Consider the following 12,817-nt stretch of genomic DNA (forward strand, 5'->3'; position numbering starts at 1 on the left):
ACAGCCAGCTCATGTGAGAATTAACAGGTTTTCTGCCAACAAGCAGAAAACCTGCTGAAACGTGCCTCAAGGGTCCTTCCTAAACACTGTCGTGGAGCTGGTGTCAGTGGGTCCTGTCTTCTCAGCTCGGTTTCTTTGGTGTTTGGGGGGGTGGGGTTTATCCCCACAACAACATGAATTCTTCTAAGTATTTTCACAGTGGTGCCTGCACTGTTACCCCAGCGTATGCTTGGCTTAGCTGGTCGTACAGTCAGGTTACTGCCTACAGCCTGCCAGATATGTTCCTGCTCCTCTGCCTTTTCTTGGATTTCCCTGCTGACTGCAGATTCTACATCTTGATCCTGATTTTTCGTTTTGTTTTCCAGACCATCTGGCTGGAGTAGACCTGCTAAATGAGGTGGCTTCTCTGTTTTCTACAACGGTCTCCCACCACTGCTGGGTTTGTCTAAGACAGCCCTTGGATCTTGTTGCTTGCAGGAGCTGAAGGAATCGTGTTCAGAAAAAATGAATTTAATTTTTTTGTTCTTGTTACCCTTTCAACACTTGTCTCTCCAACCTTAATAAACCCCAGCCTCTCAAGGAAGCAAGCTGTTTTCCTTCCAGCCTGGAGGAAAGAAGGGGATACTGTTAATTCCAGTTCTGTGCCCCTGGGGTGGGACAGTGCTCAAATACTGCTGCTGTTCGTGTCCCTGTACCAGTATTTTTGTCCTGTTTCTGTCTGGGTCTGAGGTTGGAAGGATGGAAATGGTGTCTGGAAGAGGATGGGAGATGATCCCTTTGCCCACACTGGGTAAGGTTGCTGGCAGTTTTCTGAATAACCATCTTATTTTCCCTTCCCAAGCTTCCTTCCCTGCAGTGCCAAGAAACTGAGTCCTGCTCCGCACAGTGGGTTTGCAGCGCTGAGCCCCTGCTTTGTTTGCGTGGCCCCTGTCATCCAGGGTGGTAGGTTCCCTCTTCCACAGGGATGAAAACAGGATAGTTAAAACTTCATTAAAGGCCTATCAGAATATAGTGCTTTGGCAAACTTTAAAAGAAGCCGTACGTAAAGCATTGCACTATTCTCTGCCTAACTCGATTCAGGTTCATTTGATGCATTTAATGGGCAGGATGAAGTGGGGGATCGGCTGGAAGCGAGGGAAAGCCCTGCAGAAGCAACTTGGCACCTCTTCACTGCGTGAGCGGGGTGGCTGGAGGGATGTGCCGCAGAGCTCTCCTCTCCTGCTCCCAGCGCCGAACGGCCCCGGTATTGTTGCTGCAGCTGGTGTTGTGAATCAGGCCGACGACAAGCGCATCCTACTATCCGGCTATTTCACTACACCAGGGTTGCATCATACCACTCGCTTCGCTCTTCGCCCAGCGTCTGGAGTCCTCCTGTCCCTCCCGGAGCATTTTTGACTGCGCTGTGTTTAATAGATACACACCCACACCTGTTTAAGAGACTCCATGATTTGTGCTGGTTTGGGCAAGGTAGCATTTTTGATCAAATAATGAGGTTCTAAAATAAAGCCATTTCTGCTGGGCATGAGTCTGTTGTTGCATCTGTTGAGAGAGGAAGCTGGTGTCTACCTTGCAGGAGGTGTTGCGCAAGGTGCTGGGGCGAGGCTTTTTCCTCGTCCCCATCTCACCCTTCTCCCTGTTCGCAAGGCCGGGTGTCGGGAACGGCAGCGGCACCACCTGCACCGGCACAGTTTGCACGGTGGTGCCCGGGTGTTAGGGGGGCTGAGCTGTGCAGATGCAGGCAGGCGGGCGCTGCAGGCAGCGCTGCCTGCCCTCAGCTTCCTGGGTAAGCGGGTGTGCGCCGGCCCGCGCGGGGCTTGTGCAGTTGTGGACGGCATCTGCTCGTGCACAAACAATACAACGGGGCTGTGGCAAGTCCTCAAAAAGCAGGTTAAAATTTGTGCGTGAATGCAAAAGACAGCCAGGGGCAGCAGGGCAGGCGGCCCGAATTTTCCATTAACTTGCAAAGCACAGGGGGCTGAAATTCAAATGGGCTCTGGTGCTGCCTTCAAATTTTATTGCCTGCTGTCTTCGATCTTATCTGTAACTGCTTTTAAGAGCACATGTGACACCAGGCTGCAGAGGTATAAAAGATGCCTGTCCCTCCCCCTGTCCTCGCCTGCTGGTGGCTGTAGGCTGAATACTGAGCGGCAGTGCGGCCTCAGCTTCTGTTTTATGTGACGTAGGGAAGGGTTTAAGTGGCTTATTAAATCAGGGATGGGATTTGGGGGAGTTTTGAACCCTGGGTGCTCAGCGGTTCCCCCTCCCTGGGGTTGGGAGGGGAATGGGGCTGTAGGACTGTGGGGTGTCTCTGCTGCCTGGCACTGGAGAGCTGCCAGCTCCCAGCCCTGGGCAATCATGGAGGAACTGTGGCTGCCACCACTCCATGTCCCCTGGCCTCTCCATCCCCCTTCCCAGCCCCCTGGCATCCAAGTCCCAGCAGGGACATCCCTTCCATCCCTCGATGTCACACTCCCCCCCTTTCCCCTGGTTTCACCATGAGATAAAGGGGCCGTTTCCCTCCCTGTGTCTGGCACAGCTCAGTGCCCCAGGCAGCAACTCGGATGATTTACAGGATCTGCCAGGTCTGGGGCAGTATCCCAGGGAAGGTGAGAGTGCGTGGGAGTCTTGCTCCCATTTTCCATAATAAATCCCGGTGGGAACTGAATGTTCCCGGGTTGGGGCCGGAGGCAAACTCAGCACTGCATTTCTCTGCCGATCTGTCCTTGGGACTTAATCTCAAATCCGTTATCGCCGCCCCCATCAAGCACTGGGAGGCAGCGATACCGATTACGGCGGTTTTGATATCCCTTCCAGCTATTTTTTTCCCCCTGACCAGCTCAGGGTGGTTCAAGCCGATTCCTTTCCCCCATTAGCAATGGCGGTGGGTGGGTACCGGTTGCCTCGCTCCGGTTTTGCTGGGTATAAAGCAGGCGAGCCCCTCTCCACCCCGTCCCTTGCCCGGCAGGCACCTGGGCAGAGGCGATGGCTGAGCTGCCCGTCCCGGAGCTGCCCACTGCCCTGGCCCGCTGCAGCGGCCGCTTCACCATCAGCACCCTCCTGGGCATGGAGGAGGGTGGCCGGGGTCCCTACGCACCTACCGAGGGGACCGGCTGCGACAGCGCCCAGCCCACCCACCTGTCCGGCAGCACCCTCTGCACCAGGACCTTCGGCTACAACACGGTGGACGTGGTGCCTGCCTACGAGCACTATGCCAACAGCAAGGGGGTGGGCAACGCTGGCAAGGGCAGGCCCTCACTGGCGGACCTGCACTCCATCCTCAAGGTAAGGTGGGGTTCGGCTGTGCCACTGATGTCTCCAGCATCCCCTGACCGTGCCACTGGTCCCTGAGATGTGTCTGTGGCGTGGCACTTTGTCTCGTGCTTCTTGGTGCCATAACTGGTGCCGTGCTGATGTGCACCTCCGCGGAAAGGTCCCAGAAGCCAGAGTGATAAGCCAGCTGTTTCCAGCTGTGCGCTCAGCCAGAGCTCTCCCCTTGCCTGCACACACACACACCCCCCCCCCGGGGATGGCTGCCTGCCTTCAGCCCTGTCTGCCCTCACCTGCCTTCCCCTTGTCCCCGCAGCCTGACCCGGGCCGCCTCCGTGTGCCCGTGTCCGACCCACAGCGGAGCAATGGCCTGCCGGAGGCCGGGCCGGAGGAGGCAACGGGGGAGCCAGGCAGAGCCCCTGTGCCGGAGCCCGTCCGCTTCGGGTGGGTGAAGGGCGTGATGGTGAGTGCGACTTGTCCCACGGGGAGCATCCTCCTGCCTTCCCCCCTGCCCCCGAGCATTTGCCCCTCATCATTGCATTTTTCCTAACCTACATATATTTTTTTTTTTGCAAGCGTCTTTGCTCTGAATAATTCCCGGTCCTCCTTGGTGGGTTGGTTTTAGCTCAGAGGGGCAGGAAAGCCGGCATGCCCCCAGCTGTCCCCAGGTGCCCACACGCTAAGGGCAGGTCCCCCTCTCTGTCCCCCCAGATTCGCTGCATGCTGAACATCTGGGGAGTCATCCTCTACCTGCGCTTGCCCTGGATCACTGCCCAGGCGGGAATTGGTGGGTGCCATGGCACATTGTGGGCAGGCAGGATGGCAACACCAGTGGCCCAAAACACCTGGGGAGGGGGGATGCCGGCAGCATTGATGCGGGGGGGGGGGGTGTCTATGGGGCTGGGGGGGGATGCAGGAATGAAGCGGTGCCGTCTCCCCGCAGCCCTGACGTGGCTCATCATCCTGATGTCCGTGACGGTGACCACCATCACTGGCTTGTCCATCTCCGCCATATCCACCAATGGCAAAGTGAAGTCAGGTAGCATGTCCCCCCGGCCACCCCGGGGGGTCTTCACCCTGGGGCTGCCCTGTGGACATGAACCCCCGGAACAGGCTGTGAGGTGCAGGGGGCCCCTGAAAACTTGTGGGGGAGGCAGCTAACCCCACGGGGTGTTCCCACCGCCTCAGGGGGCACCTACTTCCTCATCTCGCGGAGCCTCGGGCCAGAGCTGGGTGGCTCCATCGGGCTGATCTTTGCCTTCGCGAATGCGGTGGCCGTAGCCATGCACACAGTGGGCTTTGCCGAAACTGTTCGGGACCTGCTGCAGGTAAGAAAGCAGCTCTGTGTCCTCCGGGTCCTGTCCCCTCCATCTCCTCCATCCCCACCTCCTCCCTGCACAAGCTAAGCTGCATTAATTATCAACATTTGTGTTAATGTCGGGCCACGGATAATCAACCACTAGCTGCTAAAACTCATGGCAGTCCTGGTGGTTTGGTAAGGGAAAGGCTTATTTCCGTGTCGTGGATGGTTCCCCCTCCTCAGGAGCACAACTCCCTCATCGTGGACCCCACCAATGACATCCGCATCATTGGGGTTGTCACCGTGACAGTGCTGCTGGGCATCTCCCTGGCCGGCATGGAGTGGGAGGCCAAGGTAACGCTCACTTCTTCCACTCACCTTATTCCCTCAGGCTGGTAAGAGCCATCCCCGCTGCCCACCGGGCATCCGAGGAGCGGAGGATGCCCGTAGCTCTCCAAAAACAGGCGAGGGTTTCTCCTAATAAGTTTTTCACCTTCTCGGCGCCCAAACCCTGATCCCTCAGCTAGTTCTTTCTGGTCTGGCAGGCACAGATACTGTTTTTCCTGGTCATCTTGGTTTCCTTCATAAATTACCTGGTGGGGACTGTGATCCCGGCCACTGCCGAGAAGCAAGCGAAGGGCTTCTTCGGCTACCGAGGTGGGTCCATGACGGGTTGGGGTTACGCTCAACAGGTCCAAGCGCATAGCTGGAGCCCAGCTCTTTGCTGCTGTTGGGGGAGAAGTTTGCTATGGGAAAGTGCTCCTCGCTGAGAGATGTCATTAAAAGCACGGTGTCTTCCTCCCGTGGGTTACCTACCATCAGCAGTGTGCCTCCATCCAGCACTGAGATGCTTCAGCCAGGAGAAAGGCAGTTGGGAGGCCCCAAATGCTTCTCCTCTGCTTCCTCCCCAGCCGACATCTTTGCTCAGAACTTCGTGCCCAACTGGCGTGGACCCGAGGGCTCATTCTTTGGCTTGTTTTCCATTTTCTTCCCATCTGCAACCGGCATCTTGGCTGGGGCCAACATTTCAGGTGACCTGAAGGTGAGTTTTGACTGTTGCTGACTGAGCTGGTGTTTCTCAGGGCTCAAGCCCCATTTTCCCTGGGGCTTTGGTTTTGATCCAACTTTTAGACACTGTTTTATTTCTTCTGGAAACTTTGGGGAAGGCTCAGCCAGGAGATGCTCTGCAGCTTTGTGTTGCAATTAATTAAAATTCCTCTTGTATAGCAGCCACAATTAAAATGCCATTTTAGCGGTGCTGCTGGAAAGCTGTCTTACATCTCTCTGCGACTCCCTTGGGCAGGATCCCGCTGTGGCCATCCCCAAGGGCACCTTGATGGCCATCTTCTGGACCACTGTGTCTTACCTGGTGCTTTCTGCTACGATCGGTAAGTGGCATGTCCTCGGGTGAGCTGGGTAGGACTTCCCTGCCAAAACGAGTGGCCTGGGAGGATGCAGGTGGTGGGAGCCAGGAGCAAGCCATGGACGCCAGCACTGATACCCCAGGGCGAGTGCCGCAGGTGCCAGACCTCATTCCTGTCCCCACTGGGGGGGCAAAGTCCTTCTGGGTGGGCAACACAGCTCATGGCATTGCTCATAGCCATCGTGCAGTGGGGCAGTCCCACGGCAGGGATTTGGGGGATGTCGCAGACAAAGGGACACGGGGCTGGGTTGCGTGAAACCGCAGAGAGATGCCAGCCCCGCTCCAGCCGTGCCACAGGGCTGTGGGGATGGCATGTGCGCAGAAGGCAAGCGGGCACTGAGTGGGTGCTGCATGCCCCCCCCAGGTGCCTGCGTGGTCCGGGACGCCTCGGGCAGCCTGAACGACAGCGTGGCAGTGGGCTCACCGGGCTGCGAGGGACTGGCCTGCAGCTTCGGCTGGAACTTCACCGCCTGCGCCCAGCGGCAGAGCTGCCGATACGGGCTCAGCAACTACTACCAGGTGCCACTCGGGGCCATTGCCCACCCCGGTCCCTGCTCCTGGCCGGGTTTGTGCTGCAAGGCAGCCCCATGCCCAGCATCCCCCCAGCATCCGGGGAGGCACCCATGCTGTTAAAGCACCCATGTGACGGGGATGCACCAGGAAGCGCATCTTCCTCGGGCTTTTGGACGTGGCTGGGCTTCGCCACCTGGATAATGTTGATGGAAAAACACTGGGGGCAGCAGGATGGGCCCCAGGGGCTGGAAATCCCTTAGGGCCAGGGTGGAGGTTGATGCGCTGGGGGTGCCGGGGTTCCTGACCGCCTGGTTTTCGGGCAGAGCATGAGCATGGTGTCTGGATTCGGCCCCCTCATCACGGCGGGGATCTTTGGTGCTACTCTCTCCTCAGCGCTGGCCTGCCTCGTCTCAGCCCCCAAAGTCTTCCAGGTGAGAAGGTGGTGCGTCCACGTCCCCCAGCTCCCGTCCCCGAGCCCGGCAGCGGGAGCAGGCGATGCTCCTGGGTGTGCACTCAGCACTGCGGGGCTTTGTGGCCGTCAGCAGCTCCGGAATGAGGAGGATGCTGCCATCGGTGAAGGCACGAGGCCAGTTCAGCCCTTGCTCTCACGGGTGCAAGAGCCACCACAGCACTGCCATTCCACGTCCCCGGTGAAGCCCACTGTCCCCAACTCGTCTCTCCCCACAGTGTCTCTGCAAGGACCAGCTCTACCCTCTTATAGGCTTCTTCGGGAAGGGCTATGGGAGGAACAGCGAGCCCATCCGCGGCTACATGCTCACCTATATCATCGCCATCGGCTTCATCCTCATCGGTAGGTGCTTGCCACCCTGGCGCCCTCCTAGTGCCTGCCACCAGCCAGGTGGCTCGGTCCCTGCTGCCGACAGCTCACTCTCCTCCTCCTCCTCCTCTCCGCAGCTGAGCTCAACGCCATTGCCCCCATCATCTCCAACTTCTTCCTCTGCTCCTACGCCCTTATCAACTTCAGCTGCTTTCACGCCTCCATCACCAACTCTCCAGGTGGGCTGTGCCGCACTGTGCCATGCCGTGCAGTGGGCGGCTCCCCGTCTGGCTCCCCATCCTGGCAGCGGCCACTGTGTGTGTTTGTGTGCAGGCTGGCGACCCTCCTTTCGGTATTACAGCAAGTGGGCTGCGCTCTTTGGAGCTGCTGTCTCAGTGGTGATCATGTTCTTGCTGACATGGTGGGCGGCCCTCATTGCCTTCGGCATTGTCATCTTCCTCCTGGGATATGTCCTCTACAAAAAGCCGGGTGTGTGGCGGTAACCTGGCCCCGGTGATGCCCCAGGAGGTGTCTGGCCCCGTTGCTAATCCATCTTCCCCACGTAGATGTCAACTGGGGTTCCTCCATGCAAGCCAGCTCATACAACATGGCCCTGAACTACTCGGTGGGGCTGAGCGAAGTGGACGAGCACATCAAGAACTACAGGCAAGGGCGGCTCAGCATGGTGCTGGGCACAGACGGAGGGGGATGCAGAGCCAGCCGCTGCCGCCAGCAAACTCAGGATGGCTTCATGCCCATGGCCATGTCCTCACCACCAACCTCAGGAACTGGGAGCCCCATCAAAATGTGGTTGTCTCCAAAATCTGACATCTTTGCTGTGTGGGCAGAGGTGGAAAGCAGGGCAAACCTTGCCTTCCCAATGCCAGGCAGATGCAGATGTGTTGGTCTCATCCAATATAAAAAGACCAAAGAGTGAGGCTGGACCCTCAGCCGCATGATTTCGTCTCATCCTAAAGATGGTCCCTATAGTTGCCTCTGGCCAGGCATGGGAGAAGAGACACGGTCCAGAGAGGCTCGGTGCCTCCAAAGTACTAGCCTGTGCCCTCTCTTCTCTCCCTACCTGCAGACCGCAGTGCCTGGTGCTGACTGGCCCTCCCAATTTCCGCCCAGCCCTGGTGGACTTTGTGGGGACCTTCACCAAGAACCTCAGCCTGATGCTCTGTGGCAACGTGCTTATCGTGAGTCACCTACAAAAGCCAGCTGGTTCCTTGTCCTGGGGGCTCCGGCCACCCATAGGCAGTGGGCTGGGAAATCCAGATGTGTCCTGGTGGGCTCACGGGGTGGGGATTGAAATATGCCCATTTACGTGCCACCGGATGATGAAATGTTTTGTCTGGAAGGCTCTCCAGCTTGTTAAGCAATATTTATGAAGAACCAGGATGTCCCTGTGGGCTAATAGCTTCCCCTTGCCAACTAATTGCCAAAGCAAAGATGCAGTAGGACGAGGTGGTTGCTCAGACCTGGGTGGTCCTGCAGCCCTGAAGCCTCAAGAGCAACTGGGGACATGTGGTGCAGCAAATGCCAGCTCATCCACAGCCATGGGACTGCTGGCATCGTGTGTGCTGGCTGTTGACTCCCAAAATTCACTGGTTTTCTTGCTGTGATTGCAACCTCCCACGTGTGCAGTGGTTACCTCCAGGTCTTGCCAGTGATTTGGGAAGAGAGGAGCTGGAGGTCCTTGGTGGCAAGACCACCAGCTGGAAGGGGCTGCCTGTGCCTGAGCCCCTGCCCCTGCTCCCCTCAGGGACCACAGAAGCAGAAGATGCCGGAGTCCCGGCTGACAGCAGATGGCCACACCAGGTGGCTTATGAAGAGGAAGATCAAGGCTTTCTACACGGATGTGGTGGCTGAGGATCTGAGAAGCGGTGTCCAAATGCTCATTCAGGTAGAGCCATCCTTGGCCATTGACCATCAGGATCCCTCCTCTTCCATCATGGCTCAGGGGGCTCTGACCCCCCTCCCCGACCTCCAGGCATCCCCCTTTGCATCACTCTCCGGTGGACTGACACCATCTGTGTCTGTCTGTCCCTGCAGAGGGGTCTCATGGGGACATCTATCCGTAGGCTGCCGGCCTCGGGAAGATGAGACCCAACATCCTCGTGCTGGGCTACAAGAGGAACTGGCAGACAGCATCCCCACAGAGCCTGGAGGACTACGTGGGCATCCTGCAGTACGGCCATGCCGGCTCCTCCGCCCCTTGGGGATGCCAGCACCCGGCAGTGGCCCTGCAGTTGGGTGCGGGGACACTGTGGCCACATGCGCAGGGTCCAGCCGGGCTGGCAGTGCTGCCCAACACGAGCCGGCCACCGTTAACTGCCTTCTCCTCCCTCCTTCCAGCGATGCCTTCGATTTCAAGTACGGCATGTGCTTAATGAGAATGAAGGAAGGGCTGAATGTTTCCCGAGTGATGCAGGCTCACGGTAAGCGGTTTTGGGCAGCTGAAGATGCTCAGAGATGTGCTGGAGCTGTAGGACATGCCAGCTGGCACCGTGTCCCCAGGTGAAGGTCACAGTCCTGGGGGGACATCATTCCTGGGCTGGGACCGAAGGGGATGGGGACAGCAGGGCGCTGCCCAGCTGCCCATGCTCTTCCCCTCCCTCCCCAGTTAACCCCACGTTCGAGGCAGCGGAGCACCCCGAGGAGAACAGCACTGGTGGCAGAGCAGCCCCAGGCACAGGTTGGTCCTGTCTTCGGGCCGCCCGGAGCATTCCCAGCTCAGGATTATTTTCGGGGAGCCAGGTTTGCAGGCAGGGGTGTGGGTTTCAAGCAGCAATGGGGAGCAGGGCTGCAGGACCAGGAGGAAGTGGTGCCTTTAATTCGTGGCCAGCAGTGCCCCACATCGACACCGGGACCCTCTTGCCCTGGCAGTGGACTCCACCACCTTGGCCAGCGAGCAGCAGGCAAGCACCATCTTCCAGAGCGAGCAGGGCAAGAAGACCATCGACATTTATTGGCTCTTTGATGATGGAGGTAACCCTCACCTTTGGCTGCAGCTCTTCACCGTCCATCTGTCCAGCTAATGTGAACCCAGGACCTCCATCATGGTGCCCAGGAGGGCTCAGTCCTTGCCGAATGGTGCCAGGGCATCCCTGGCATCTGGTGTCAAGAAAGCACTGGCGAGCCCACGGGGTTGCCGCCGCCACGTCTCCCATCGGGTGTTTTGCGGACAGGTCTCACGCTGCTCATCCCCTACCTCCTGGGGCGCAAGAAGCGGTGGGGAAAGTGCAAAATCCGGGTGTTTGTCGGCGGGCAGATCAACAGGATGGATGAGGAGAGGAAGGCGTAAGTGCTGGCAGCCGCTCATACCCCAGCAGCCCCTCTTAGCCACGTGGCCACCGCTGCTCTCCCCATGGGTGGGTGGCAGGAGCTGCTTCCCCACCCCGAGCCCCCCAGACTTTGCCATAATGGGATCTGTGGGCTCCGACCTGGCTGCTTTGCCTCGCTCCTCCAAAAATCAGTGGGATTTTGGAGTGGGAAAAAAACAAGTGCAAACCGAGGATGGCGGTGGGGGTTTCTGCCAGGGCAGGTCCCTGCCAGGGCGGCCGTGCAATTTTTGGAAAAAATGTGTCCATTTACCTCTGGTAGGATCGTCTCTCTGCTGAGCAAGTTCCGCCTCGGCTTCCACGAGGTCCACATCCTCCCCGACATCAACCAGAAACCCCGGCCAGAGCAGTAACCACCCCCGTCCCCTTCCCCCCCCCCCCCTCCCCCAGCACCCCCAAACCCACCCGGACCCCCTTCCCCAGCACCGTCTGCTTGTCTTGCAGCATCAAGAGGTTCGACGACCTGATCGCTCCCTTCAGGCTAAACGATGGCTTCAAAGATGAGGCCACGGTGAACGAGATGAGGCAGGACTGTCCCTGGAAGATTTCTGACGAGGAGGTTGACAAAAACAGAGCCAAGGTAGCACCAGTGCCAGGGGGGGTCTCCTGCTTTTGAGACAAAATTCAGTCTTTTTGGAAACAATTATTTTGCATTTGTCAACACTCTTTGCTCCACAGTCGCTCCGACAAGTGAGGCTGAATGAGATTTTGCTGGATTACTCACGGGACGCGGCGCTCATAGCCATGTAGGTGCCAGCAATGCCCTCACGCCCGTTTCTTGCCCCATGGAAACAGTCCCTCTGAATGTTCACTCCCCCCAGCACGGGGAGATCCTGGGACGGTGCCACACCGCAGTGAAAAGCCCTCAGAAGGCACCAAGGGGTCCAGTCCAAGTCTTAATGGGGGGGCGAGGGGGAGGACGTGGTGTTGCCCCTTTTTAGGGAAATTACCTGCAAATTAGCACTGGATTGAGAGAAGGGTTAAGGATGGAACTTGGCTCACCTGGTCCCTTGCTGCCGCTGCAGCACACTGCCCATCGGCAGGAAGGGTCACTGCCCCAGCTCCCTCTACATGGCCTGGCTCGAGACCCTCTCGCAGGACCTGAGACCCCCCGTCATCCTCACCCGAGGAAACCAAGAGAACGTGCTGACCTTTTACTGCCAATAAAAACTCCTGGATCCCTGCCGACTCAGGATGTGAATTTTTCAGGCCAGTTTTGATCTCAGAGCGTGCTTCCTTGAGGGCTCTGGGGGAGCAGCGAAGGCAGGTGGTCACCAGCTCTCGGGAAATGTCCACCACACACAGCTGCCACCCTCTTACAAAGACTTGTTTTGCTGATCTCGGTCTTTGTAGGTTGTATATAGATATAAAATAATGCAGGCCCCGTAGTGCAGGCATCACTCCGGCCCCAGGCTTAGCCACAGCCATGCAGGTCAGGTGTGGGGTCCCATCCCGAGAGCAGCAAGGGGACAGTGGGACCCTCACGCCTGGTCCCCCAGGAGAGCCCAAGCAGTGTGCAGGGACTGACCCATGGCCCTGGCAAAGCCACCGTCCCAGGGTGAGAACTGCCCCAGGGGGACAGGAGCGGGTCAGCATCAAGCCCAGGGGCTGCAGGGACCCTGTATGGCTGCTCGGGGATGGGGACTCCCAGCCACAAAATAGGCTGAGTCCGTCCCCAACAGCCAAGCAGCAGCAAGATGTCATCTTGGGCTGCGGTGCCTGGCTGCAGGTATGGGTCCAGCTCCGAACAGAGACAAAATTAACCACCAGAACCAGGGCATTTCCTGGTCCAGGTGGCCCTGGGCAAGAGAAACCTGACCTGTACGAGGCAGGAGCAAGGCTCATTTCCAAAAGCAGAACCCAGGCCCTCTTGTCGTGCTGCAGGAGGAACACACAACTTCATTCATCTCAATCGTTACAGAATTTACTGATAATCACCACCAGGATTAGAAGCGTCAGTAGAAAAATAAAATTTACAGAGTTTTCTATCATACAAAGATTTGTTCACGACAGCCGCGGTCGTTAGCGAGATAGATAGGAGTCGGGCGGTATCTAAATCAGCCCAGCACAGAGGATGTTCGCACACAGAAAGCAGTGCCACGAGTCTCAGCTCAAGCAGGGACATTTCTCCAGGGCAGGCGGCTTCTCTGCAAGGTGTTTCCTCGACTGACACTCCTGGCTGGCCTCCCGAG

General features: G+C 58.0%; 1 protein-coding gene across 1 annotated transcript; it reads left to right on the forward strand.

The window, feature by feature from the left end:
- The first annotated feature begins 2,982 nt into the window (after window positions 1–2,982).
- SLC12A3 (solute carrier family 12 member 3) lies at window positions 2,983–11,792 on the forward strand. Its single transcript, XM_052796578.1, has 27 exons — window positions 2,983–3,282; window positions 3,584–3,730; window positions 3,979–4,054; window positions 4,211–4,306; window positions 4,456–4,595; window positions 4,811–4,921; window positions 5,113–5,224; window positions 5,479–5,609; window positions 5,871–5,955; window positions 6,355–6,509; window positions 6,827–6,934; window positions 7,191–7,314; window positions 7,419–7,520; window positions 7,615–7,770; window positions 7,848–7,947; window positions 8,369–8,480; window positions 9,047–9,187; window positions 9,366–9,472; window positions 9,640–9,722; window positions 9,908–9,979; window positions 10,086–10,105; window positions 10,200–10,272; window positions 10,473–10,584; window positions 10,888–10,974; window positions 11,070–11,205; window positions 11,304–11,371; window positions 11,651–11,792. The coding sequence occupies exons 1-27, from the start codon at window positions 2,983–2,985 to the stop codon at window positions 11,790–11,792; spliced, it is 3,096 nt and encodes a 1,031-aa protein (XP_052652538.1).
- The last annotated feature ends 1,025 nt before the right edge of the window (window positions 11,793–12,817 follow it).

This window comes from Harpia harpyja, chromosome 9 (assembly GCF_026419915.1).
Source record: "Harpia harpyja isolate bHarHar1 chromosome 9, bHarHar1 primary haplotype, whole genome shotgun sequence".
In the NCBI taxonomy this organism is placed as follows: domain Eukaryota; kingdom Metazoa; phylum Chordata; class Aves; order Accipitriformes; family Accipitridae; genus Harpia; species Harpia harpyja.